Source organism: Pogoniulus pusillus, chromosome 24, assembly GCF_015220805.1.
Source record: "Pogoniulus pusillus isolate bPogPus1 chromosome 24, bPogPus1.pri, whole genome shotgun sequence".
Taxonomy (NCBI): Eukaryota; Metazoa; Chordata; class Aves; order Piciformes; family Lybiidae; genus Pogoniulus; species Pogoniulus pusillus.
Genome location: NC_087287.1, coordinates 20,048,912 through 20,072,168, shown reverse-complemented (window position 1 = coordinate 20,072,168; position 23,257 = coordinate 20,048,912). Strand labels below are relative to the sequence as shown.

At 51.5% G+C, this 23,257-nt stretch overlaps 1 protein-coding gene across 3 annotated transcripts in view; it reads left to right on the top strand.

Moving 5' to 3' along the window:
• Positions 1-23,257, top strand: part of KANSL1L (KAT8 regulatory NSL complex subunit 1 like) — a 98,615-nt gene that overhangs the window by 50,290 nt on the left and 25,068 nt on the right. For all 3 annotated transcript variants that reach the window (XR_010306806.1, XM_064163913.1, XM_064163914.1), the window contains exons 7-9: positions 16,216-16,378; positions 21,780-21,890; positions 22,662-22,787. Coding sequence is in view for 2 of the 3 variants with exons in the window: in XM_064163913.1 (XP_064019983.1) it covers positions 16,216-16,378; positions 21,780-21,890; positions 22,662-22,787 (400 nt within the window). In the remaining variant the exon portion in view is untranslated. The remainder of the gene's footprint in view (positions 1-16,215; positions 16,379-21,779; positions 21,891-22,661; positions 22,788-23,257) is intronic.

The window sequence follows — 23,257 nt, the reverse complement described above, 5'->3', positions numbered from 1 at the left end:
TTTATTTTGCCTCTTAGGAGCATGTTATATTGAGAGACATCTCCCTGTCTCCTTAGCTAACTGCCTGGGATTTACAAAGTCTACCAGTGCTCTGGGGAGACATTTCCCCTGAAAGGATGTTCTCTGGGAGTGTGCTGATTCAGCAGCCTCTGCACAATTCCAGAGGTGTCCTAGTTTTAGCAAGATGTTTTACTGAAAAGCTGTCCAGGTTCTTGTTAGCTTCCTGCCAGCAGGGCATGAAGGCTTGGCAGCCTGCCTGCAGGATTTGGGGTGGAGGGGCTGAGGGCAGAGTTTGGGAGCTGTACCTTCTAGATACTTGGGCTTTCCATCTTCCTTGCAGTAACCAAGAAGACTGTTGCTGACTTGGGGCTTCCATGTTTCCCAATCCAATCCATATCAATCCAATCCAGTGCAGTCCATGACAGGTTGGAGGCCTTGTTCCCTGACCAGTGCCTCCAATACCACAAGTGCTTCTTGCAGCTGTGGAGACTGCTCCTCAGCAAGGGACTCCAGGACATTCCCTTCCTTCTGCCTAAACATGAGGAGTTTCCACTCCAGATGCAACTTCTGAGTAACAGATTCTTCTGGAAACTTGCATCCTGCAGGCTCCAAGGTCTCCTATTTCTGCAAGTGCTGGCTGTGTCTGTCTTTGGAAACTCTGTCTTTGGAAAACTGGGACAGAGTTGGTGCAGTTCAGAGACTAACAGCAGAAGCTTGTGAACAGAAACTTAATTTCTGCAGCCTGGCAGCAGGTGCTCAAAGCAGAGTTTGCATTTTCTTCTTCAACCAGCCATAGAGCTGAGCTGCTTTGCATGCTCAATAGTTTGCCTTGGCTTGTAGGCTCAAAAGTGACATTTGTATCCTACCTTTGATTGGAGGCTGCAGTCAAGAAGTGCATCTTTAAGCTGCTCGTTAAAGCTTCAACTTCTGCAGCTGGTGCAGCTTGTCTGCTCCATACCCTTGTCATTCCTAGCGCTGGGTTGCCATGCACTAGCCCAGCTCCACTGTCTGTGCCAGAGACATTGTGGTAAAGACCTCTGCAGGGTGCTCGCTGCAGCTCTCAGCTCCAAAGCCTGCTTTTGGACTGCTCTCTGATGTCCTCTCCGAGAGGAAGTCAACCAAGAGGCAGCATGGAGGGAGACCTGCCCCTTCCAGTTCAAGAGGGACAGGGAGCTGCTTGAGAGAGTCCAGTACAGAGCCACAAAGATGGTTCAGGAAGTTGAACATCTTCCTTAGGAGAGGAGCCTGAGGGAGCCTGAAGAGACTAAGAGGGGACCTCACTCATGTTTATAAATGTCTAAGGGATGAGTGCCAGGAGGCTGGAGCCAGGCTGTGCTCAGCGATGCCCAGCAACAGGACATGGGGCACTGGGTGGAAGCTGAGGCACAGGAGGGCAGGGGGAGTTGGTCTGGATGATCTTTTGATGTCCTTTCCAGCCCCTGAAATTCTATGATTCTATGATCATGAGCTACAGGGAGATTCTGCTCATGGTCCTGGACAAAATGAGTGGTGGCAGTAATCAAGCTGTCAGCTTCAGACTTTGTGTGAGTGCCAAACTCAATTAAAGTTTTCAGAATTAAGGTAAAGCAGTGAACAAAGCCTCTTGCTGAGTGTCAGTTAGAAACAGAGTAGCAGAGACCCTGCTGGGGAGGGAAGCCAGTGATAAAATTGGACTGGACGTTTCCAGCACATTCTGACAGTCAAACCTAAATGAGTAGCAAGTCTCTGAATTAAGAGTCATCATGAGTGTGTTGTGTCATTCAAGAAATCTTACTCTTCACGGGCCCTGCCCCTTTCTTAGCCCTGCACTTGTTCCACTTGGTTACCCAGCCAGTGATGAGATTGCTCAGCTTGTCATGGAAGAACATTGGCCACCAGCCCAGGCTGCCCGCTGGGTTAGGCAGGGTGCAAAGTGGGGCCTGGCCTCTGGGACTGATAGCTACTTGCCCTGGAAAGTGCACTCGTATTCCCAGTATCCTCCAGCCTTTCACAGATGAAGCAGCTGCTGTTCAGCAGCATGGAAAATGGTTGGACTTTCAGTGTCATGTTGGTGTGTCACCTCCAGCAAGTGTCTCTGCCATACTTACCTCTGCGTGTTTATCTAGCCCCCCAAGACCATGCTCTCTCAGAACCCTCATTTCCTTAAGGCCACTGGTGAGGCAGAAAGCTGTGACTAGGGAACACTTGCTGCCACCTCCCTGCAGCAGGTGTGGGGTTAGCAGAGGGCCGAGGGGAAGGCTGAATCTTCTGAATGTCACAGCTCTTGTGCCAGCTTCCTCACAGTGTCTGCTTCAAACAGCCTGGCACTGCTGAGCAGTGATGGTGCTCTGCAGAGCAATTTAAGCAAGAGTCATAGAATGGTTTAGGTTGGAAGGGACCTCAAAGATCATCCTGTCCCAACTCCCCATCACAGGCAGAGACACCTCCCACTAGAACAGGTCACTCAAGGCTTCATCCAGCCTGGCCTTGAACACCTCCAGGGAGGTCGTGGAGCACAGAAGCACCCAATGTGATCTTTGATCTTCGATCACATTGGGTGCTTCTGTGCTCCACAACCTCCCTGGGCAACCTGTGCCAGTGTCTCACCACCCTCACTGCAAAGAATCCTTTCCTACCATCCACTTTCAATCACCCTTCTGCCAGTTCAAACCCATTCCCCTTTGTCCTGACCTTATCAGTAGTCCCTCTCTAGCCCTCCTGTGGCCCCCTTCAGATACTGCAAGGCCACTCCAAGGTGTTCTGGAAGCCTTCTCTTCTCCAGGCTGAAGAGCCTGAACGTTCTCAGCCTGTCCTCAGAGCAGAGCTGCTGCAGCCCTCTCAGCATCTTGGTGGCTTCCTCTGCACTGGCTCCAACACTTCCATGTCCTTGTGCTGAGGACTCCAGAACTGCGCCCAGGACTGCAGGTGGGGTGTGAGGAGAGCAGAGCCAAGGGGCAGAATGCCCTCCCTTGCCCTGCTGCCCACACTGCTCTTGCTGCAGCCCAGCACAGGGTTGCTGTCTGGGCTGCACTCACACTGCATGCTCAAGAAGACAACTAAAGAATTGTGTCCAGGGAATCAGTAACAAAATGCAGGTTTCCCATGTGTAGGAGATGGGGGAATGCTGGACTAGCAGTGAGGAAGTTTGGGGCAGCTAGCACTGAATGGCCTTTGGAGCTGGCCTGCACATCTCTTCAGAGTCACTTGGGAAGCTCACACACACACCCTCCACTCCACCCCCCAACATCCATGGTAGAGAAAGCAAAGTATGAAGCTGTGCACTGCTATCCCAGCTGTCGGTTTGTAAGGTCACTGAAGGCAGCCACGTTGTTTTATCTGCTGCTCTGCCACATGCATTGGCAGTGCTGGCAAAGCTTTTGGTACTTAGTGACCTGGTGGCCCCCCAGTGTCTGTTCAGAGATGCCCTGTACTGTCCTCTACTTTGCCTGTAGCTCTTTTCTGAAGAGGCCTACACCTTCCCCTGCTCTGGGCTTTCAAATTTAAAGACTTAACCAGAGCAGTATCTCCAAGAAAACACAGAAGTGTGTGGGGCTGTGGACGACCTGCCAGCTCTACAAGACAGTTGTACTGTGGTGGGGATAAATAAAACACGGTGCAGGTGGTTTGTTTAGCTGTCACCATCCAGTATCCTCAGGAACCTGAAACATCCTTTGGGGCCAAATCCACCTGTCCCATAATTCAGAATGACTGAGTACCACAGATGATCTGTGAGTCAGCTTTTGGCCCTGGAATCTGCTTTGTGTCTTTTCATTATCTAAATAGCCTGGTAAGGGCTTAGGCCATTTCTTGGTTGTGAGTCAGTGCACAAGCCAGGGTGAGAGCTGCCATGCACAATAAACCCTGGCACTGCAATCTGGGCTTCTGGAGGGCCTGCTTGTAGTGGTGCACTTCTTCAGTGTCATCTCTGGAACAGATTAGAACTTGCATGGAAACTAGCACTAAGGAGTAAACTGCAGGCATGTTCTAGTAGGAGGTCATGAGCTGGTGAGCAGGGGTTAGAAAGCTGAGAGCTCTTCATTCAGAATGCTGAACCTGATAGCTGTGTGTGATGTTACAGCTGGCAAGTCAGGACACCTCTGGGTCCTTGTCTCCTGTAAAATGCACACTGTGGAGTTTGCACACTCAGAAAGAAGGCCAGGGGTATCTGAACACTGCACCCAAGGAGGTCTGTAAGTGACAGAGCAGTGTCAAGGTTCTAAGGGCTCAGCTCCAATGGAGTAATTTCACAGTGCTGGTTTAGAACTGTTTCCCTCCCCACAGATTAGAATCATAAAACCACAGAATGCTCTGGCTTGGGAGGAACCCTCAAAGCTCATCCAGCCCAAGCCCCTCTGCACTCAGCAGGGACAGCCTCAGCTAGATCAAATCATCCACAGCCCTGTCCAGTCTCACCTTGAATACCTCCAGAGATGGGATCTCAGCCACCTCCCTGGGCAACCTGTTGCAGTGTTCCACTACCCTCATGGAGCAGAAGTTGTTCCTCACATCCAATCTCAATCTGCTATACTTTGCAGCCATTGCCCTCATCCTGTCCCTGCAGGCCTTTGCAAACAGTCTCTCTGCAGCCTTCTTGTAGCCCCTTCAGGTACTGGAAGGTCACTATTAAGTCTCCCTGGAGCCTTCTCTTGGCCAGACTGAACACCCCCAGGTCCTTCAGCCTGGCCTCAGAGCAGAGCTGCTCCAACCCCTGAGCATTTTTGTGGTGCTCCTCTGGACCCTCTCCATCAGGTCCTTCCTACGTTGAGGGCCCCAGAGCTGGACACAGCCCTGCAGGTGAGGTCTCCCCAGAGCAGAGCAGAGGGGCAGGATCCCTTCTCTCCATCTCTGGCCACACTGCTTTGGATGCAGCCCAGGCTGCCACTGGCCTTCTGTGCTGCAAACACACACAAGGTCTCCAAGGCCTGGGTTCCTCTGCATGTGCTTTTCCTGTTGTCAGGACCTGTAATGTCTCTGTCTCTGGCTATGTTTTGCCTAACTTGAAGGAGTTATCCATGAATATCAAAAGTTCTGTGAAGTTTGTTTAAAAGCAGTGTGGTTGCTAGTCAGAAACTCTCAGAGAGAGAAGTCTCTGCTTGGGCAACATGCCCCAGGCTGAGAGTTGGAGTTGTTCAGTCTGGAGAAGAGAAGGCTCCAAGGAGACCTTATTGTGGCCTTCCAGTATCTGAAAGGGGGCTACAAGAAAGCTGGGGAGGGATTTGTTAGGGTGTCAGGTAGAGATAGAACCAGGGGGAATGGATCCAAGCTAGAGGAGGCCAGATTGAGATTGGATGTTAGGAAGAAGTTCTTCCCCATGAGGGTGGTGAGACACTGGCACAGGCTGCCCAGGGAGATGGTGGAAGCCTCAGCCCTGGAAGTTTTTAAGGCCAGGCTGGATGTGGCTGTGGGCAACCTGATTTAGTGTGCGGTCCATGGCAGAGGGGGTTGGAGCTGGATGATCCTTGAGGTGCCTTCCAACCCTGACAGTTCTGTGACTCCATAATGTTTTCTTTTCCAGTATTTAGCCTGCAGGGAAGTTGGTTTGCCCCAGTCTGTGTTGTTAGTTTCTCGTTTAGTATCCAAGCTAATGAGGTTAGTTGCACTTTTTGTTTCCAATCAGTCCTTTGCCAAGTGATGTCCTCGAGTCTATGTGGTGTTCACAGGCTCACAGGATGTTAAGGGTTGGAAGGGACCCAAGGAGATCATCCAGCCCAACCCCTCTGCCAGAGCAGGACCACACTAGCACAGATCACAGAGGAGCACATCCAGACAGGCCTTGAAAGTCTCCAGAGAAGGAGACTCCACAGCCTCTCTGGGGAGCCTGTGCCAGGGCTCGGTGTTGTAATGTAACTTCATACTATAAGTAAAGGTAGGCAGCAGTGAGTGCTGAGCACTCTCAGTTTTGCTGCTCTGTTTCTTTGCAGGGTTGTAGAGCACAGTGGGTTTTTAAATTTGGGCATTCTCCCTGTATTTGTATCTCCACCTGCTGGAGGAAGAGTTGGTTGTGGGAACTGAAAGCTGGAATTCAGATTTGCCAAGGTGCTAACACCCTGAAAGTTGGGAATTGAGGCACAAAAGCTTAAATTTTAGATGCCACAAGGAAACGGTTGGTATAATGTTCCCAATTGCAATTCAGGATTGCCTCCGTTTTTCTCTTCAGTCTCAAGCAGGTGTTAAGTGAGAGCTGACAAAGATCTGCCTTCATTTAGTGCTTTGAAAGGAAAAAGAAATAAACTGAGTGCTCCTCTGTCCATCTCTGAAACAGACAGGGGAAAAGTATTTAAATTCTAGGCTTTGAGTTTCTTGTTTTGGTGTAGTTCTCATGCCAGGTCTATGGTTTTTGTGTCCTGCTGCATTCCCACTGCGTGCCTAGCGCCAGGGATGGCTACTGGAGATGCCACTTAGTGAACACATGTGGTTCCCACGGAATTCTTATGGCCAAACTGGCTGCTCGTGGCTTGGCTGAGCGCAGCTCTGCTGGGCAGAGCACTGCCTGGGTGGACAGGCCCAAAGGGAGGTGCTCAAGGAGTTAAACCCAGCTGGCAGCCAGGCACAAGTGGTGTCCCCAGGGCTCAGTGCTGGGAGCACTTCTGTTTCACATCTTTATTGGTGCCCTTGGTGTAGACACAGTGTGCCAGCAGTGAGTGCCCAGGTGACACCAAGTGAGGTGGCAGAGTTGATCTGCACCAGGACAGGGAGGCTCTGCAGGAGACAGAGCAATGCTCAAATACTGCAACCTTCAGATAAACAAATCATATCCTCTGGGAATTACTGACAGTGCCTCTGCAGAGGGGCTTGGATAGATTGGATCCATGGCCAATGTTAACAGGATGAGCTTCAACAAGGCCAAGTGCCAGGTCCTGCACATGGGCCACAACAACCACAAGCAGCTTGGGGCAATGTGGCTGGAAAGCTGCCTAGGGGTTGTAATGGACAAGCAGCTGAATGTGATCAGCAGAGTGCCCAGGGGCCAAGAAAGCCAATGGCATCCTGGCTGGGGTCAGAAATGCTGTGCCCAGCAGCAGCACGGAGGGGATTGTCCCCTTGGGCTCTGCTCTGGTGAGGACACACCTCGAGGGCTGTGTCCAGTTTTGAGCACCTCAGTACAAGAGAGACATGGAGGTGCTGGAGGCAGTGCAGAGGAGGGCAAGGAAGCTGTGAAGGGCCTGCAGAACAAATCTGATGAAGGGAGACTGAGGGAGCTGGGGATGGTTAGTGTGAAAGAGAGGAGGCTGAGGGGAGACCTGAAAGCTCCCTGAAAGCACCTTGTGGAGAGGTTGGTGCTGGCCTCTTCTCACAGGGCATTAGCCACAGAACAAGAGGCAGTGGCCTCAAGCTGCAGCAGGGCAGGTTTACACTGGACAGTAGGAAGAACTTTTTCCCAGCCAGAGTGGTGAGGCACTGGAATGTGCTGCCCAGGGAGGTGGTGGAGTGCCCAAGCCTGGCTGTGTTTCAAGGTGGTTTGGCTGTGGTGCTTGGGGATATGACTTGGGGTGCACCTTGCAGAGCAGGGTTCTGGGCTGGACCTGGTGATCCTGAGGGGCTGTGCCAGCCTGGATGTTGCTGTGATTCTGTGTTTTCTTGGTCTGTCACTAAGCCTTGTCAGCTGACCCTTGTTAAGGCAGAGTGCAGATCTGTACTTCCATGTCTGTATTCTCTCCAGCATGCAGGGCCTTTACTTGGCTGCTGAGCACCTGCCTGCTGCTGCTCTGTAGCTAGCAGGAAAGGAGGACAAGGGGCAGGGAGAATGAGGGCTGTGCATGCAGGGTGCTGGACCATAGTGTGGGGTGGAGGCTGGAAGTCCTACTCCGTTTTCTGCCAGGTGATCTGTTTGGCTGGGGACTAATATTATATCACCTGCTTCCTAGAACACATCCCATTTCCTCTGCAGGGCTGTCCCCTGCTGTGGCTCATTTGCATTGAAGGAGATAGAGGTGAACTCTCTGTGGCTGCTGTCATTTACTGCTTCCCTTAGCTCCCACAGGCAGGACATTTAAAGACACAGTGCTGTCTAGAGCACTAACTGCTCTTGCTCAGGCAGCAGACTTGGAACTCAAAGATCTCCAGAGGTGCCTTCCAGCTCCTAAGGTCCTGTGAACCTTGAGAACTCCCAAGTTTATTCAATAGCCACCTGGAAGTGTGGCCTTTAGTGCAGTGAAGTGATATTTCCCCTCAGCTGCACTTAAAGGAGCCTACTGGTTGTCACCTCCTGCCTTAATCATAGAATCAAGCAGGTTGGAAGAGAGCTCCAAGCTCAGCCCAACCTAGCACCCAGCCCTGCCCAACCAACCAGACCATGGCACTAAGTGCTTGGCTTCAACACCTCCAGCCACGGCCACTCCACCACCTCCCTGGGCAGCCCATTCCAATGCCAATCACTCTCTCTAACAACAACTTCCTCCTAACATCCAGCCTAGACCTGCCCTGGCACAGCTTCAGACTCTGTCCCCTTCTTCTCTTGCTGGTTGCCTGGCAGCAGAGCCCAACCCCACCTGGCTACAGCCTCTCTTCAGGGAGCTGCAGACAGCAATGAGCTCTGCCCTGAGCCTCCTCTGCTGCAGGCTGCACACCCCCAGCTCCCTCAGGCTCTCCTCACAGGGCTGTGCTCTAGGCCCCTCCCCAGCCTTGCTGCCCTTCTCTCAACACCTTCCAGCACCTCAGCAGCTCTCTGCAATGGAGGGGCCCAGAACTGGACACAGCACTCCAGGGGTGGCCTGAGCAGTGCTGAGCACAGGGGCAGAAGAACCTCCTTTGTCCTGCTGCCCACACTGCTCCTCAGCCAGCCCAGGATGCCATTGGCAATTGCCTTTGTATCCCCAGATACTGCCTCTGCCACCTGCTTCTGTGTAGCTTCCTGGCATTGCTGACCTGTAAAGAGCCATGGATGCAGGGAATGTTGTTTTGTTGCCAAGCCTTTTGCAGACTTCTCTCAAGAAGAGGACGCATCCTGCTGCAATGGAAATGGTGTAGTGTGTGTGTGAATGTGCCAGGCTTCTGCTCTGGCAAGAAGAATGCCTTGGTTATGGTTTACCAGGTCTGTAGGTGAAAGGAATAGCTCTTAGTTAAAAACCAACTTGTACACATTCAGCTCTTCTGAGTATGTGGCATGGTTGCCCAGGAAGCTGTGGATACCCTGTCCCTGGAAGTGTCGAAGGCCAGGCTGGATGGGGCCTTGAGTAGCATGGTCTAGTGGGAGGCATCCCCATGACAGAGGAGTTGGAACCAGATGATCTTTGAAGTTCCTTCCAACCTAAACCATTCTGTGTCAGTTGTCTGCTGGCCAAGAAAGGAGGGAGAGCTGCTTTAGCTTTGTGATGCTGGGATTCATTGGGTAACTCCATGCTCTCTGAGGTTTGTGGTGAGCCAGTCAGGTGCAGATTCTGTTTTCCAGAGGGCAAAGCCTGAGCTGTGCTTTTCACAGTCCTGCAGCATCAGCTTGCTATGGGGGTTGGAAGCGACCTCGAAAGCTCAACCAGTCCAACCTCGCTGCTGGAGCAGGATCACCTATACCAGGTCACACAGGAACACACCCTGGCAGATATTGACTATCTCCAGAGAGGGAGACTCCACAGCCCCCCTGGGCAGCCTGTGCCAGGGCTCTGGCACCCTCACAGGGAGAAAATTCCTCCTCCTGTTTCCATGGAACTTCCTGTGCCTCAGCTGCCACCACTGCCTCTTGCCCTGACACTGGCATCACCCAGCAGAGCCTGGCTGCAGCCTCCTGCCACTCACCTGCACATCTTTCCCAACATAAAGGAGGTCACCTGTCAGGCTCTCCTCTCCCAGCAGCACAGCCCCAGCTCCCTCAGGCTCTCCTCCTAAGGAAGATCTTCCACTGCCTGCAGCACCTTTGTGGCTCTGTGCTGGACTCTTTCAAGCAGTTCCCTGAGGCCCTTCTTGAACTGAGGGGCCCAGAACTGGACACAATATTCCAGATGCAGCCTCCCCAGGGCAGAGAAGAGGGGCAGGAGAACCTCTCTCGACCTCCTAACCACAGCCCTTCTAATGCAGCCCAGAATGCCTCTGGCCTTGGCCAGCAGTGCACATTGCTGGCTCATGGACATCCTTCCATCCACTAAAACCCTCAAGCCCTTTTTCCCCTCTGTCCATTTGACATCTCTGGAAGCTTCACCTGGCAGGGAGAGCTGTCGTGTAGCACAGACCATCAGCACCCTCCTGTGCAGGGGTAGCTTCGGTGCTGTGCCCACCTTCCCCCGCTGCTGGAGGAGAGAAGTTCTCTGGGGCTTGCAGGTGAACCTTCCATTATCCACAGCTGTGCTTCCCAAAGCAGTCTGCACTCAAGTCCTGCTTAGGGAGCCCTGGTGCTGAATTCATAAGCTGAGGCATTGGCTTTACCTGTGTGTTCTGCCAGAGGGACACAGCTGTGCTCAGAGCTGCTGTGTGCAGGAGAGGGAGGCCGTAGAGAAGTGGCTTGGCCTTGAATGCAGATGCTAAAGCACAGGAGCAAGCAGGTGATGTGCTCTGATGGTTTGAGCTGTGCACAACACTTCTGGAGGATTCACAGTTAGCATTGGGTGTTCAAAGAGGGGCATCAGCCACCCACACAGTGCTTCTCTTCAGTCCCAGAATTCAATTTTTACAATTTCTAGCTGGCTGCTCATTCACTGAACAAGTTTTTCATATAGAGGGGGACAGCTCTTTGCTGCTGCTGAAAAGCTCTGAGTGCTTCTGTAGGGAAAATAAATGCTTGTGCCTTGCCTTTTGGCCTGTAAGAGCAGCCAGGAGCCAGCGCGACAGTCCTGAGCAGCATATACTTGAGCTGATTTAATTAGCTTCCTGGGTTCACAGGCATGGGTGTAATTGAGCTGTGGCTCTCTAGGCACAGCTCTGTAGGAGTTTAGTGCCATGAAACAAGGATTTATTTCAGCATTTTTAACTGGGAGCACAAACCATTTTTCTTTTCAGTTCCAACATGCTCCACAGACTGAGACTTTTTTCTCTGCTGAAGGGTGGCTGGGCAGTAGTGTTCAGCCTTCTGGCCCTACCAGCACAGAGGCATGAGCCTCTGGGCTTTTGTCTAATGCATCAATTTATCACAAACAAGTGCAAGAGTTGTTTTGAGTATCAAAATCACTTCCTGACTGTATCTTCTGTGACTCAGTACAGACAGCACTAATGGGGAAAAATAAATCCAAGATGAAACTTCGTTGGACTCTGAAAAATCAGATTCTGTTGGTGACATCATTCCTTATGAAGTCTGAAACAGAGCTGCTACTTGAGACCACAGATGCACAGATTGCAGTGGGTTGGAAGGCACCCTCAAAGCTCATCTTGTCCAAGCAGTCAGCAGGGATACCTCCAACTAGAGCAGGCTGCCCAGGGACTCATCCAGTCTGATCTTTGACGTCTCCAGGGATGGGGCCTCAGCCACTTCCCTGGGCAGCCTGTTCCAGTATTTTACCACTCTCTCTCTAAAGAACTTCTTCCTTACCTCCCCTACTCCACTTTCAAACCATTGCTCTCATCCTGTCACTACAGGCCCTTCTAAACAGTCCTTCCCCAGCCTTCCTCTAGGTCCCCTTCATATATTGAAAAGTGTCTGTAAGGTGTCCCTGGAGCCTTCTCTTCTCCAGGCTGAGTCTTAGTTAGAGATGTAAAGTTTGCACGCTGCTGATTTCCTCTTCAGTAGAGTGTTTTCCTTTTCCCTAGCAGAATCCATTTAGTGTAGTGCTCTTCACACCTGCCAGAGCTCAGGCAGGACAAGGTTTTGTGTTTCACTGATGGAGGAAGTTGTTCCAAGAGTGTACAAGGTATTGTATAGCAGGGGAGGAAGCGATAAGAGTTTAGTAACTGCTTGCTTCCTAAAAGGGCTGGCACTGTGGCCAGGCTGGCTGGGGAGGGCCTGTCTTCTCCAAGCTGTGTGCCATACTTGGCATGACCACTTGGCACTGCTGGACCAAATGGGTGTGTCTGGGGGTGTTTTCAGTTGGGTTCTGGTAAACTCTTTGATGTTGTGCTACAGAGTCAATAATTACCTGTGGTAAAGGCCAGTTGGGTTGTAGACTCCTGCACTGAATTGGAAGGGGCCAGAGTTTAGTTTTCCAATGAGCAGTCCCTCAGTGACAGCATTATAGGATCCCACAGTGTTAGGGGTTGGAAGGGACCTCTGGAGATCTTCCAGTCCAGCCCCCCTGCCACAGCAGCACCAGAGAATCCAGCACAGGTCACACAGGAACACATCCAGACAGGGCTGCAAAGGCTCCACAGAAGGACACTCCACAACCTCTCTGGGCAGCCTATGCCAGGGCTCTGGCACCCTCACAGCAAAGAAGTTGTTGCTGCTGTTGAGCTGGAACTTGCTGTGCTGCAGTTTGCATCCCTTGGCCCTTGTCCTGTGGCAGGGCACAAGTGAGCAGAGGCTGTCCCTGTCCCTTCCTTCCTGCCCCCCAGCCCTCAGCTCTTGATAGCCATTGCTCAGGTCCCCTCTCAGTTTGTTTCAGTAGGACTGAAGCCCTGCCTGTGGCTGAACAGCTTGCTTGCATTCCAGAGCGAAGGGCTTCCCAAAGTTTGCCATCAGAGCTGATTGGCTTAAGGTCCCTGACACACATCCTGATTCCCCTCATTCAGCATTTTCCAGTGGAAAACTACCCCACCAGAAATTTAAACCAGATCCTGCAGCTCAGAGCAGACACTGCCAGATTTTTAGCTCCTTCACAGGCATTTAAAACACAAAACAGAAATGCTCTTGCTGCTATATAAGGCCTTGCTTTCTTCCGAGCTAGGAACTGACTTAACTGAGGTGTTGAGGCCAGAGCAGTCAAGGAAATAATGCACACATGCAGGTGTAAAGCTTCATAACTTCCACCACAGGCGAGATGAGGAAAAGAACTTTGCATTTCCTGCTGCTGGCAATTTGATTTGAATACTGCTCCAAAATAGGCTGAGGCTGCAGAGGTTATTTAACCATGTTTGCATGGCTCTGAGCAGGCTTAGCTTTAAGCTGTAGTCTAAATGTGTTTGGGACTAAATAAAGAATCACAGAATGGTCTGAGTTGGAAGAGGCCTCCAAAGCTTATCCAGTCCAACCCTCTCTGCACACAGCAGGGACAACCTTGACTAGATATGTTGCCCAGAACCCTATCCAGCCTCACCCTGAGTATCTCCAAGGATGGAGCTTCAACGACCTCTCTGGGCAACCTGTTGCAGTGTTCCAGCACCCTTCTGGTGCAGAACTTGTTCCTCACATCCAATCTCAATCTGCTCTGCTCCAGTTTGCAGCCATTGCCCTTGTCCTGTCCCTGCAGGCCTTTGCAAACAGTCTCTCTGCAGCCTTCTTGTAGCCCCTTCAGGCACTGGCAGGTCACTTTTAGGTGTCCCTGGAGCCTTCTCTTCTGCAGGCTGCACACCCCCAGCTCCCTCAGCCTGGCCTCACAGCAGAGCTGCTCTGACCCCCGATCATTTTTGCAACTCTCCTCTGGAGCTTCTCCATCAGGTCCATGTCCTCCCTGTGTCGAGGGCTGCAGAGCTGGGTGCACTACACAGGAAAATGCAAGTCTGAATGTGAGTGTGCATTGCTCTGTATTTTTAGGTAGCTTTACTGCTCAGTGTTTGGGGAGTTCTTTCTCAAGAAGGAGAGGCTTAGCATGTACTGTAATGTACAAAGCAAAGAAGAAGGTGGTGTGCATTTGCAGTTTAAAGAGTGGAGGTTCAGTAAACTCGTGGAGATTCACCTCTAAACACCAAATACCAAGAGGAGATCTGCTGCTGTGCATTTTGAAAAGCAAGCCAAAGGAAGAGCAGCTGCCTGAAAGCTCTGTAAGCTTTTGTTTCATGGTCCCTGCAGTGGGAAACTCTAAACTGGCTTTAGCATCTCTCCCTCCAGTGTTTCCAAATGCAGGTCTCACTTCTGCCAAGGCTGTGTGGCTGTTTGGAGTGTAGCAGGTGGAGTGTCCCATGTGCCTGTCACAGGGACAGAGCAGAACACTGATTTGAAGGAGCCCTGGACTAGACAAGAATTCTTCCCAAATCAAGTGGAAAGTAGTTGTGCATTCACATGTGATAGGGGTCTGATATGGGTCAAGAACTGGCTGGAGGGCTGGGCCCAGAGAGTGGTGGTGAATGGTGCCACATCTAGCTGGCAGCTGGCACTGGTGATGAGCCCCAGGGATCAGTGCTGGGCACAGTCCTGTTCAGTATCTTTAATGATGATCTGGAGCAGGGGATTGAGACCACCATCAGAAGGTTTGCAGATGACACCAGGCTAGGAGCAGCTATGGAGCTGTTGGAGGGTAGGAGAGCCCTGCAGAGGGACCTGGCCAGGCTGCATGGGTGGGCAGAGGCCAATGGGATGAGATTGAAGAAGGCCAAGTGCAGGGTTCTACACTTTGGCCAGAGCAACCCCAAGTAGCACTAGAGGCTGGGGCCAGAGTGGCTGAGAGCAGCCAGGCAGAGAGGGAGCTGGGGGTGCTGGGAGAGAGGAGCTGAAGAGGAGGCAGCAGTGTGCCCAGGTGGGCAGCAGAGCCAATGGCATCCTGGGCTGGCTGAGGAGCAGTGTGGGCAGCAGGACAAGGGAGGTTCTTGTGCCCCTGTGCTCAGCACTGCTCAGGCCACACCTTGAGTGCTGTGTCCAGTTCTGGGCTCCTCCATTGCAGAGAGCTGTTGAGGTGCTGGAAGGTGCCCAGAGAAGGGCAGCAAGGCTGGGGAGGGGCCTGGAGCAGAGCCCTGTGAGGAGAGGCTGAGGGAGCTGGGGGTGTGCAGCCTGCAGCAGAGGAGGCTCAGGGCAGAGCTCATTGCTGCCTGCAGCTGCCTGCAGGGAGGCTGTAGCCAGGTGGGGTTGGGCTCTGCTGCCAGGCAGCCAGCACCAGAAGAAGGGGACAGAGTCTGAAGCTGTGCCAGGGCAGGTCTAGGCTGGATGTGAGGAGGAAGTTGTTGTCAGAGAGAGTGATTGGCACTGGAATGGGCTGCCCAGGGAGGTGGTGGAGTGGCCGTGGCTGGAGGTGTTGCAGCCAAGCCTGGCTGGGGCAGTGAGTGCCATGGTCTGGTTGGTTGGGCAGGGCTGGGTGCTAGGCTGGGCTGGCTGAGCTTGGAGCTCTCTTTTAATCTGATTGATTCTGTGATTCTATGTCTGGAGACCACAGTGGAGTTAGGACTGGTCATGTTCTCCTGCAGTAGAAGAAACAAGGTCACCACCACTATAGGGTCTCTTCTGCTCCAGTACCATGTGAATGTCTCCTCCCTGGCTATGTTTAGGGCCATACAGCAGGAGGTCTTGGGCAACCAAGTCTAACCGGGAGGCAACCCTGCCCATGGCAGGGAGGTTGGAGTCATGACCTCTGAGGTCTCTTCCAACCTAAGCCATCCTGTGACATGCTTGCTCGATCTTCATAGTTCTTGCACAACCATTGCAGCACAGGGAATGTGTAGCTTGAGAAGAAGGGAGGAGATGGGAAGGGGAACTCTTCAAGGGAGCACTTTCAGTTAGTGTGGGCTGTGAACAGTGATGCCACCTGGCAGAAGTGCTTTGGGTCAGTGGAGGTAGAGGGTTTCAGTGGTGGATATAATCACTGCATCACTAACAGAGGAGTGGCATGGCTGGAATACAGCCTGAGATCTTTTATCAGGAGGAAGCAGTGGAAGAGATTTCTTGGATTTGGAAAGCAAAATGACTGCAGGTGGAAACAGTTTGCTGTGACTGTCTTGTGCCTGCTGCCACTGCTGCTTGCTGTGCTTTCCTTCCAGAGAAAGTCTGGAGAACAGAACCCCACTCACCTGTTCATTCTTCCAGTGCTTTGGTACTGAAGTCCTTTCCCAGGAGCCAATTTGGCCCTTTGGATAGAGATCCTCTGAGACCCTTGAAGCACCTCAGTGCCCCCTGCCCTCCCTTCCCATTTGTGGGATATGAAGCATTTGGCAAAGCCTCAGAAACCTGTGGAAGCCTTAAAAATGTCACTGCCTTTCCTCCTCCAGAACCTCCCTCGATCTGCTGGACACACTTCCTAAGGCAACCCAGGATCCCATTGGCCTTCTTGGCCACAAGGGCACTCTGGAGGCTTGGATAGCTGTTTCCTAGCCCTAAGTGGAGGGGAGTTTTCTGTCCTTGGTGCTGTGCCCTGTAGCCCATGCCACAGAGAGAAGTCATCATTAGACTATGCGACGTTTGTAGGAGTGTTCCTCCCATTCTCGTGCTGACTGCTCCCAATCACTAACATTTTCCTTTTGGTTTTCCTTTGAGGCAAATGAGTAGGAATCATTAAACTTTGTTTCTGTGTCTCCTGGCAGACTTGGCCATCTAGAGATGCCTCCTTTGCACGCAAAGCTGGGTCAGGCTGCACGGTACCAGCCTCCCCGTGGCGCAGCAGTGGGGACAGTGCAGAGCCCAGGCTGCTGGACTACGTGCAAGAGCTGGACTCTTCCTTTCATCCTGTCCTGTCACTCCCTTCAGGTGAGTAATGCCATGACTGTGGCACAGGAGGTTGTGCCTGGGACAGCTGGAGTCTGACTTTTCTTTTGAGTGGTTTTTAGAACTTCATTCTCTTACAAAAAACCTTTTGCTGGCAAAATCCATGGGTTTAGACTCGAGGAAAATCTGAACTTCATCCTAACGTTTGAGAGTGCAGCCCCAGAGAGAAGGGCCTGGCAGTGCTGCTGGACAGCAAGTTCTGCATCGCACAGCAAGATGCCCTGCTGGCCAACGAGGCCAATGGCATCCTGGGGGGCTTTAGGAAGAGTGTGTCCAGCAGATCCAGGGAGGTTCTCCTCCTGCTCTGCTCTGCCCTGCTGAGGCCCTACCTGGAATATTGCATCCAGTTCTGGGCTCCCCAGGTCAAGAGGGACAGGGATCTGCTGCAGAGAGTCCAAGGCAGGGCTACAAGGATGCTGCAGGGACTGCAGCACTGCCTGAGGAGGAGAGGCTGAGAGCCCTGGGGCTGCTTAGGCTGCAGAGGAGAAGGCTGAGAGGGGATCTGAGCAATGTCTGTCAAGAGCTGAGGGCTGGGGGGCAGGAAGGAAGGGACAGGGACAGCCTCTGCTCACTTGTGCCCTGCCACAGGACAAGGGCCAAGGGATGGACACTGCAGCACAGCAAGTTCCAGCTCAACAGGAGCAATAACTTTGTTGCTTGTGAGGGTGCCAGAGCCCTGGCACAGGCTGCCCAGAGAGGCTGTGGAGTGTCCTTCTGTGGAGCCTTTGCAGCCCTGTCTGGATGTGTTCCTGTGTGACCTGTGCTGGATTCTCTGGTGCTGCTGTGACAGGATTTGGCCTGGAAGATCTCCAGAGGTCCCTCCCAATCCCTAACATCCTGTGAGCCTGTGCAAAACACATCTTTAGGTTTCTCATAGCAGTGGTGTGACTACAGCCAAGAGCAGCAGGCCTAGCCAAGGTGGCTGTTGCATGTTGTGTTGTGTCTAATCGAGTCAGTGTTAGTCCTGCAGATGGGGACTTTGCCAGCACACTTGCTCGTGTTGTTTTCATGAGCAGCTTCAGTTCAGGCCGTTTGGACTAGATCCAAAAAAGCTTTACTTAGCTGATTCCTAAGTGTTTTTGTGGTAGTCAGACTTCTTGGTGAGCTTTGAAATGTATGGCTCTGTCCTCTGATGCTGTAATCTTTTTGAACAGTAATGTTTGCAGCTCAGCCCTGAAACTAGTGCAGGTGCAACCTGTGCTTGGGCCTTCCAAATAGCACAGGAAAGGCTGTTCTCAGCAGAAGGCATTCATGCTGCTGCATTCTCTTGTTTGCTCTTCTACTTTACTTTAGGGATAGTGAATTTCCAGGTAGTTGCTGACCCCCACAGGAGTTCTGCTCTTTTAGGGGGCTTCTTTGCCATAAAATAATCCTGAACACAAGACTGAGATTTCCATGGAATTGTTTCAGTCTTTAATCAAGCTTACTGTCTTTCCAGAATAACAGTGGAGATGCTGCAGCCCAGCATTAGGAAGTCAGGGATTCAAGTAGGTCTTGGGTTTGGAGAGTTTGTCATGGGCTGGCAGAGAAGACCCAAGTGTGGGCTTGGAATGCTGAGGTCCCATCTCTTGCAGGGATTACATCCCATGCATGAGGTAAAGAGGAGATGATTTTTAGGAGCAGGTAGGGGAAACAGAGCACTCACTTTACAGAATCACAGAACTGTCAGGGCTGGAAGGCACCTAAAGGATCAGCCAGTTCCAACCCCCCTGCCATGGGCAGGGACACCTCACACCAGATCAGGTTACCCACAGCCACACCCAGCCTGGCCTTCAAAACTTCCAGGGCTGAGGCTTCCACCACCTCCCTGGGCAGCCTGTGCCAGTGTCTCACCACCCTCATGGGGAACAACTTCTGCCTAACATCCAATCTCAATCTGCCCTCCTCTAACTTGGATCCATCTGTTCCAGTGCTATCCCTACCCAACACCCTAACAAGTCCCTCAGCAGCTTTCTTCTAGCCCCCTTCAGATCCTGGAAGGTCACAATAAGGTCTCCTTGGAGCCTTCTCCTCTCCAGACTGAGCAGCCCTAACTCAGCCTGTGCCCATAGCAGAGCAGCTCCAGCCCTCTGATCACCCTCATGGTCCTTCTCTCAACACTTCCAGCACTTCAGGAGTGTAACATCACAGTTAACAGGACTCTGCTGGAGAGGAGAGGGGAGGAGAGGACCTCTTGAGTCATTCCTCTTCACACATGCTTCTCATCACTTACCCTGTGACTCTTGACACCCAGCTGGACAGGAACTAGAAGGGTTAGAAGTCTGAGGTCAGTCATACAAGGGTGTGCCCCTTGCTTTTGTTCCTGCCTTACTCTTCAGAAAGCCCAGGAAGTTGGAGCAGAAGATTGACATTTTTTGGTCTTGAAAAGAAGTTCAGTCATAAGCAAAAAGCCTGCAAGGCTTCAGCTTGCATTGTGCTTACTTTGCCAGGACAGAGGAATCAAAGTGTTATTTTAGCTTCATCCCAGTACCAGGAAGATCTCTCTTTTAGGGAATATTTATTCTCTTTTCAATGAGCCTTCACCTCGCTAATAATAGTTGAGAGAGAAAAAAAAGTGCCTGACCTCCTATCTCCTGCTCAGATGCAGGCCTTGATTTTGAGGGAGGCAATGCTCAGGCCCTGCTCTGTGCTTTGTGTGCTCTGCCTGCTCTTCCTGCCTCCCCGTGAAGGCCACTCAGCTATTTGTCTTTTTCTTTCACATGAAAGGATTATTGGGAATGTTTGCATGCTGGAGATTGTCCAGTCTGGTCAGGTCATCTGATTCAGTTTGATGTTTTCTGTGCAGCTTCCAGAGTTAGCCCTTTCCAGAGGGATAACTTGTAAAATACTGCTTGTGGTGTGCCTGTGTCTTTTATCTTATGAAGAACAAAAGCTTGTCAGCAGAGCCAAAGAGAAGGGAGTAGTTTTCATTTCCTCTGGGTAAAAAACATATTATTGGTACTTGTCACATTTTGAAATTCAAGAGTTTGATTTTTCAACCTGCAAGGAAGGATTCAAGTTTTCAAGGTCCAGATGATGTTCTCTTACACCTTGGTTTTTACTTTCAAAGTACTTACTTGGACTTAATCTTGGAGGCCCTTTCCAACCTCTGTGATTCTGTAATCACTCTCTTGGTTTACTTTCAGAAATGGATCATCATTTGCAGGCATCCTAGTAAACAGAGTGTGCTGGGACTGGCTAACTGGCCAGTGCCTTCACTGCTGGAGGCATTGCTGTCCTTAGGGTTCCAAATCTTGCCCTCAGAGTTTCCAAATTGCCAAGAGTCTTGACCAAAAAAATGCCAGTGGTTGCAGCATCCCTTGAACATAAAAGCACACAGGTAGCTGTAGGATTCTAGCTTCTGGCTAAGACTTTCTGGTGTTTCTGCACCTAACCTAGCACAGGTCACACAGGAACACATCCAGACAGGGCTGCAAAGGCTCCACAGAAGGACACTCCACAACCTCTCTGTGTCAGGGCTCTGGGACTTTCACAGGCAAGAAGTTGTTGCTGCTGTTGAGCTGGAACTTGCTGTGCTGCAGTGTCCATCCCTTGGCCCTTGTCCTGTGGCAGGGCACAAGTGAGCAGAGGCTGTGCCTGTCCCTTCCTTCCTGCCCCCCAGCCCTCAGCGCTTGATAGACATTGCTCAGATCCCCTCTCAGCTTTCTCCTCTGCAGACTGCCCAGCCCCAGGGCTCTCAGCCTCTCCTCCTCAGGCAGTGCTGCAGTCCCTGCAACATCCTTATAGCCCTGCCTTGGACTAGCTGCAGCAGATCCCTGTCCCTCTTGACCTGGGGAGCCCAGAACTGGATGCAGTACTCCAGGTGCTGCTCAGCAGGGCAGAGCAGAGCAGGAGGAGAACCTCCCTGGATCTGCTGGACACACTCTTCCTAAAGCCCCAGGATAACCTGTGGACAAACTGGGAGAAACACTCTGGCCCTTTTGCTTAAGACATAAGGGCACAGGAAGAAGTGTCAGATGGAAATAAACTCTGCTTTTCAGCTAGCTAAAGGAGCTGAATGCTTCTGTCCCATCTGGTCGTAAAGGCACACAGGGCTAAATGAAAATGTTTCATGCCCATGCTTGGGCCTTGCTCTTGGTGCTCATTGTTAGTGTAGCAGAGGTGCAGCCTGGTTTGTGCACTGCCATGCTCCTTTGCATTTCATTTCTCTTCTGTCTTGTCATTTTGTTTCCAGAATAGCTTTTCAGCTGCAACTCATTTTTCCTAAGCCTTCCTGCCTTACAGTAGTGGCTAAATCCCTTACCACTGGAGATCTTTTGCAGACTAATTCAGGGTTGGAGCTCCCTCAGGAAATGAGTGATACAGCCCTGCTGTAGCCTTTGCCAGAGAGAGAAAAAGGAATGCACCTTGAAATCACCTCTAGGCCCCCAGCAATAGCACTAATTAGCTGTACCTAGAAGGCTGGCCCCAGGCCTCCTCAGAGTGCAGGAAGGTTGCGCTGTGTGCTCTCCTCCGGGCTGGCTTTTGTGCAGGGGGCAGTCCAGAGGGGAAGAACCCAGCCTCACTCTCACTTGAGGTCTTCCAGAGCCTGTTTCTGCAAAGTAGTTGCAGGTGCAGGCTTAGTTCGTCCCAGAGCAAGAGAACCTTGCTCTTGCTTTGACTCTGAACACAAAAACCTGCTGTTGGTCTGTTCAGCGTGTGTGAGCCTGCACTGGGATGGACTCAGGAGCATATCTTGGTCTGAGCTGTCTGTCAGCCTTCAGAAGCAATCAGTGCTGGAGAGCTTGGAGCTGCTGAAGCTTCCTGCCTTGGCAGGACATATGGCAGTGCAGCTTCCCAGCTAAAAATGGATTTGTCTTTGCCATGGCATAACTCTCACTTTCCTCCTCCCCCCCCCCCCCCCCCCCCCCCCCCGATAGAGAGACGGCTACCTTGAGTGGTTACCTCCAGGCAGTTGCTGGAGATAACTGTGCTTAGATAACTGATAAGAGGCTGCAAGTCCTTGCAGGTGGTGGAGGGTAACACTTGTACGAGGACGATCTGCTGAGAATTACCTTGCCTCACGCTTTCTTTTTCACTCATACAAAAGCAGCTTCTTCCACAGGCCTGTCTGACCTCACCGGGGAGATTATCAGGTCCTCCTCTGGGCTCACAAGCTTCAGGATATGTTTTTTCACATTGTCTTCAGCTTGATGGTGTGAAGACACTGCTGCCATACAGATAAGGACTGCTCCTGGCAGCAGCTGTGGAGCAGAACTCCAGGCAGAAATACTGCGTTAGGTTATATGACATGGTGTTGGGTAAATGGATTCCTAGCCCTTGAGAGGTGATGCATGATTCACTGGCAGAAAGGCTGCAACCTTTCTGGTGCAGACCCCTTTCCATTTTATTTGTTTTAGCTATTCCTTCTTATTTGGTTACTCTGTCCTTTATTTTTAATTAGATGTCCCTCTTCATGTGTACTTTGAAACGCTATTAAGGAAGGATGACATCAAAGGAGAGCCTGTTGATACCTCAGCTCTGGGAGTGGAACTTCAAGTATCTTCTGACAACAGTATGTAAAGCAAAATATTGTAGCATTTGCAAGGCTGCTTTTCATTCTTTTGCCATTGCTTTCTACCCTGAAAATGTTCCATTTGTAACTTTGCCATAAAGCAGCTTAGCAGAGAGGCTGAGTGGCTAAGGCTTTAAGTGGGAGAGGAATCTCTTCCCAGACCAGCATCAGGTTCTCCTTTGCTGCACCAAATTGTTGAGACTGGAATAGAGCTCTGAGATCATTAAGTCCAGCCTATGACCCAACACCCACACATGGCACTAAATGCTGGATGTTGGGAGGAAGTTCTTCACAGAGATTTGCCATTGGAATGGGCTGCCCAGGGAGGTGGTGGAGTCGCCATCCCTGGAGGTGTTGAAGCCAAGCCTGGCTGGGGCACTTAGTGCCATGGTCTGGTTGATTGGCCAGGGCTGGGTGCTAGGTTGGGCTGGCTGAGCTTGGAGCTCTCTTCCAACCTGCTTGATTCTATGATTCTATGATGTTATGCCACATCCTTAATCACCTGCAGGGACAGTGACTCCACCACCTCCCTGGGCAGTCCCTTTCAGGTGATCCTGTCAGAGCCATAGGAGAGCATTAATACAGGGATGGGGGGCTGCACCCTGAGTTCTCTGCAGACACAGGTTCCTGACTGCAATACTGTTTACTGTTTGGACTCCTGTCCTATGTTTGGGGGATTCCCATTGTACACAGCCCAGCAGTTGAGATCACCTGCAAACTGCACCGCTGCAAAAGAGTTTGTCAACTTGCTGCATGCCTTCTCTGTCCTAGACTGTAACCAGCACCGAGCTTCTGCCAAGCAGTGGAGTGGTGCCTCTTTGTCTAGTGCCAGGTCTGGAGCGTCTGAGCAGCTGTCAGAAGGACGAAAGAAAAGGCATCTGAGCGAGACAGCAGTAGGTAAGAGAGCAGCAGCACTGCCTGGGACAGCAGCGCTGCTTTTAGAACAGGGGCTCCAGAGGGGCGTCGCTGACTGCTGCGCTTGGAGAAGCCTCTTCAGCTTGTCTCCAGAAAGGATTTTCGTGGGGCCCTGAGCCTGTTTCTTCTCTCCTGCTGGGAGACTTCACAGGAGTGAAGAAGTGAGCTCAGGGCCCCAAGAAAATCATTTGCTATTTTAAGGCACAGTAATCCTCCTCTTTCTTCTCGAGCATGTTGCACAAAGGGAGACAAGCTTCTGTGCTTTATTTTGGGAGTGCTCCTCGAGGAGCCTGCTCAGCAGCCCAGCTGTGTTTTTCTAGCACTGCCTACCATTATTTTTGATAGGAAGGAATTTTTTATAGTAGTCAGTGCAACAGACTGAATTGCAAAGTCATCTGTCACATCATCTGCCTGACCAAACATTTACTATTCCTGGCAGCTTTGGTCAGCTC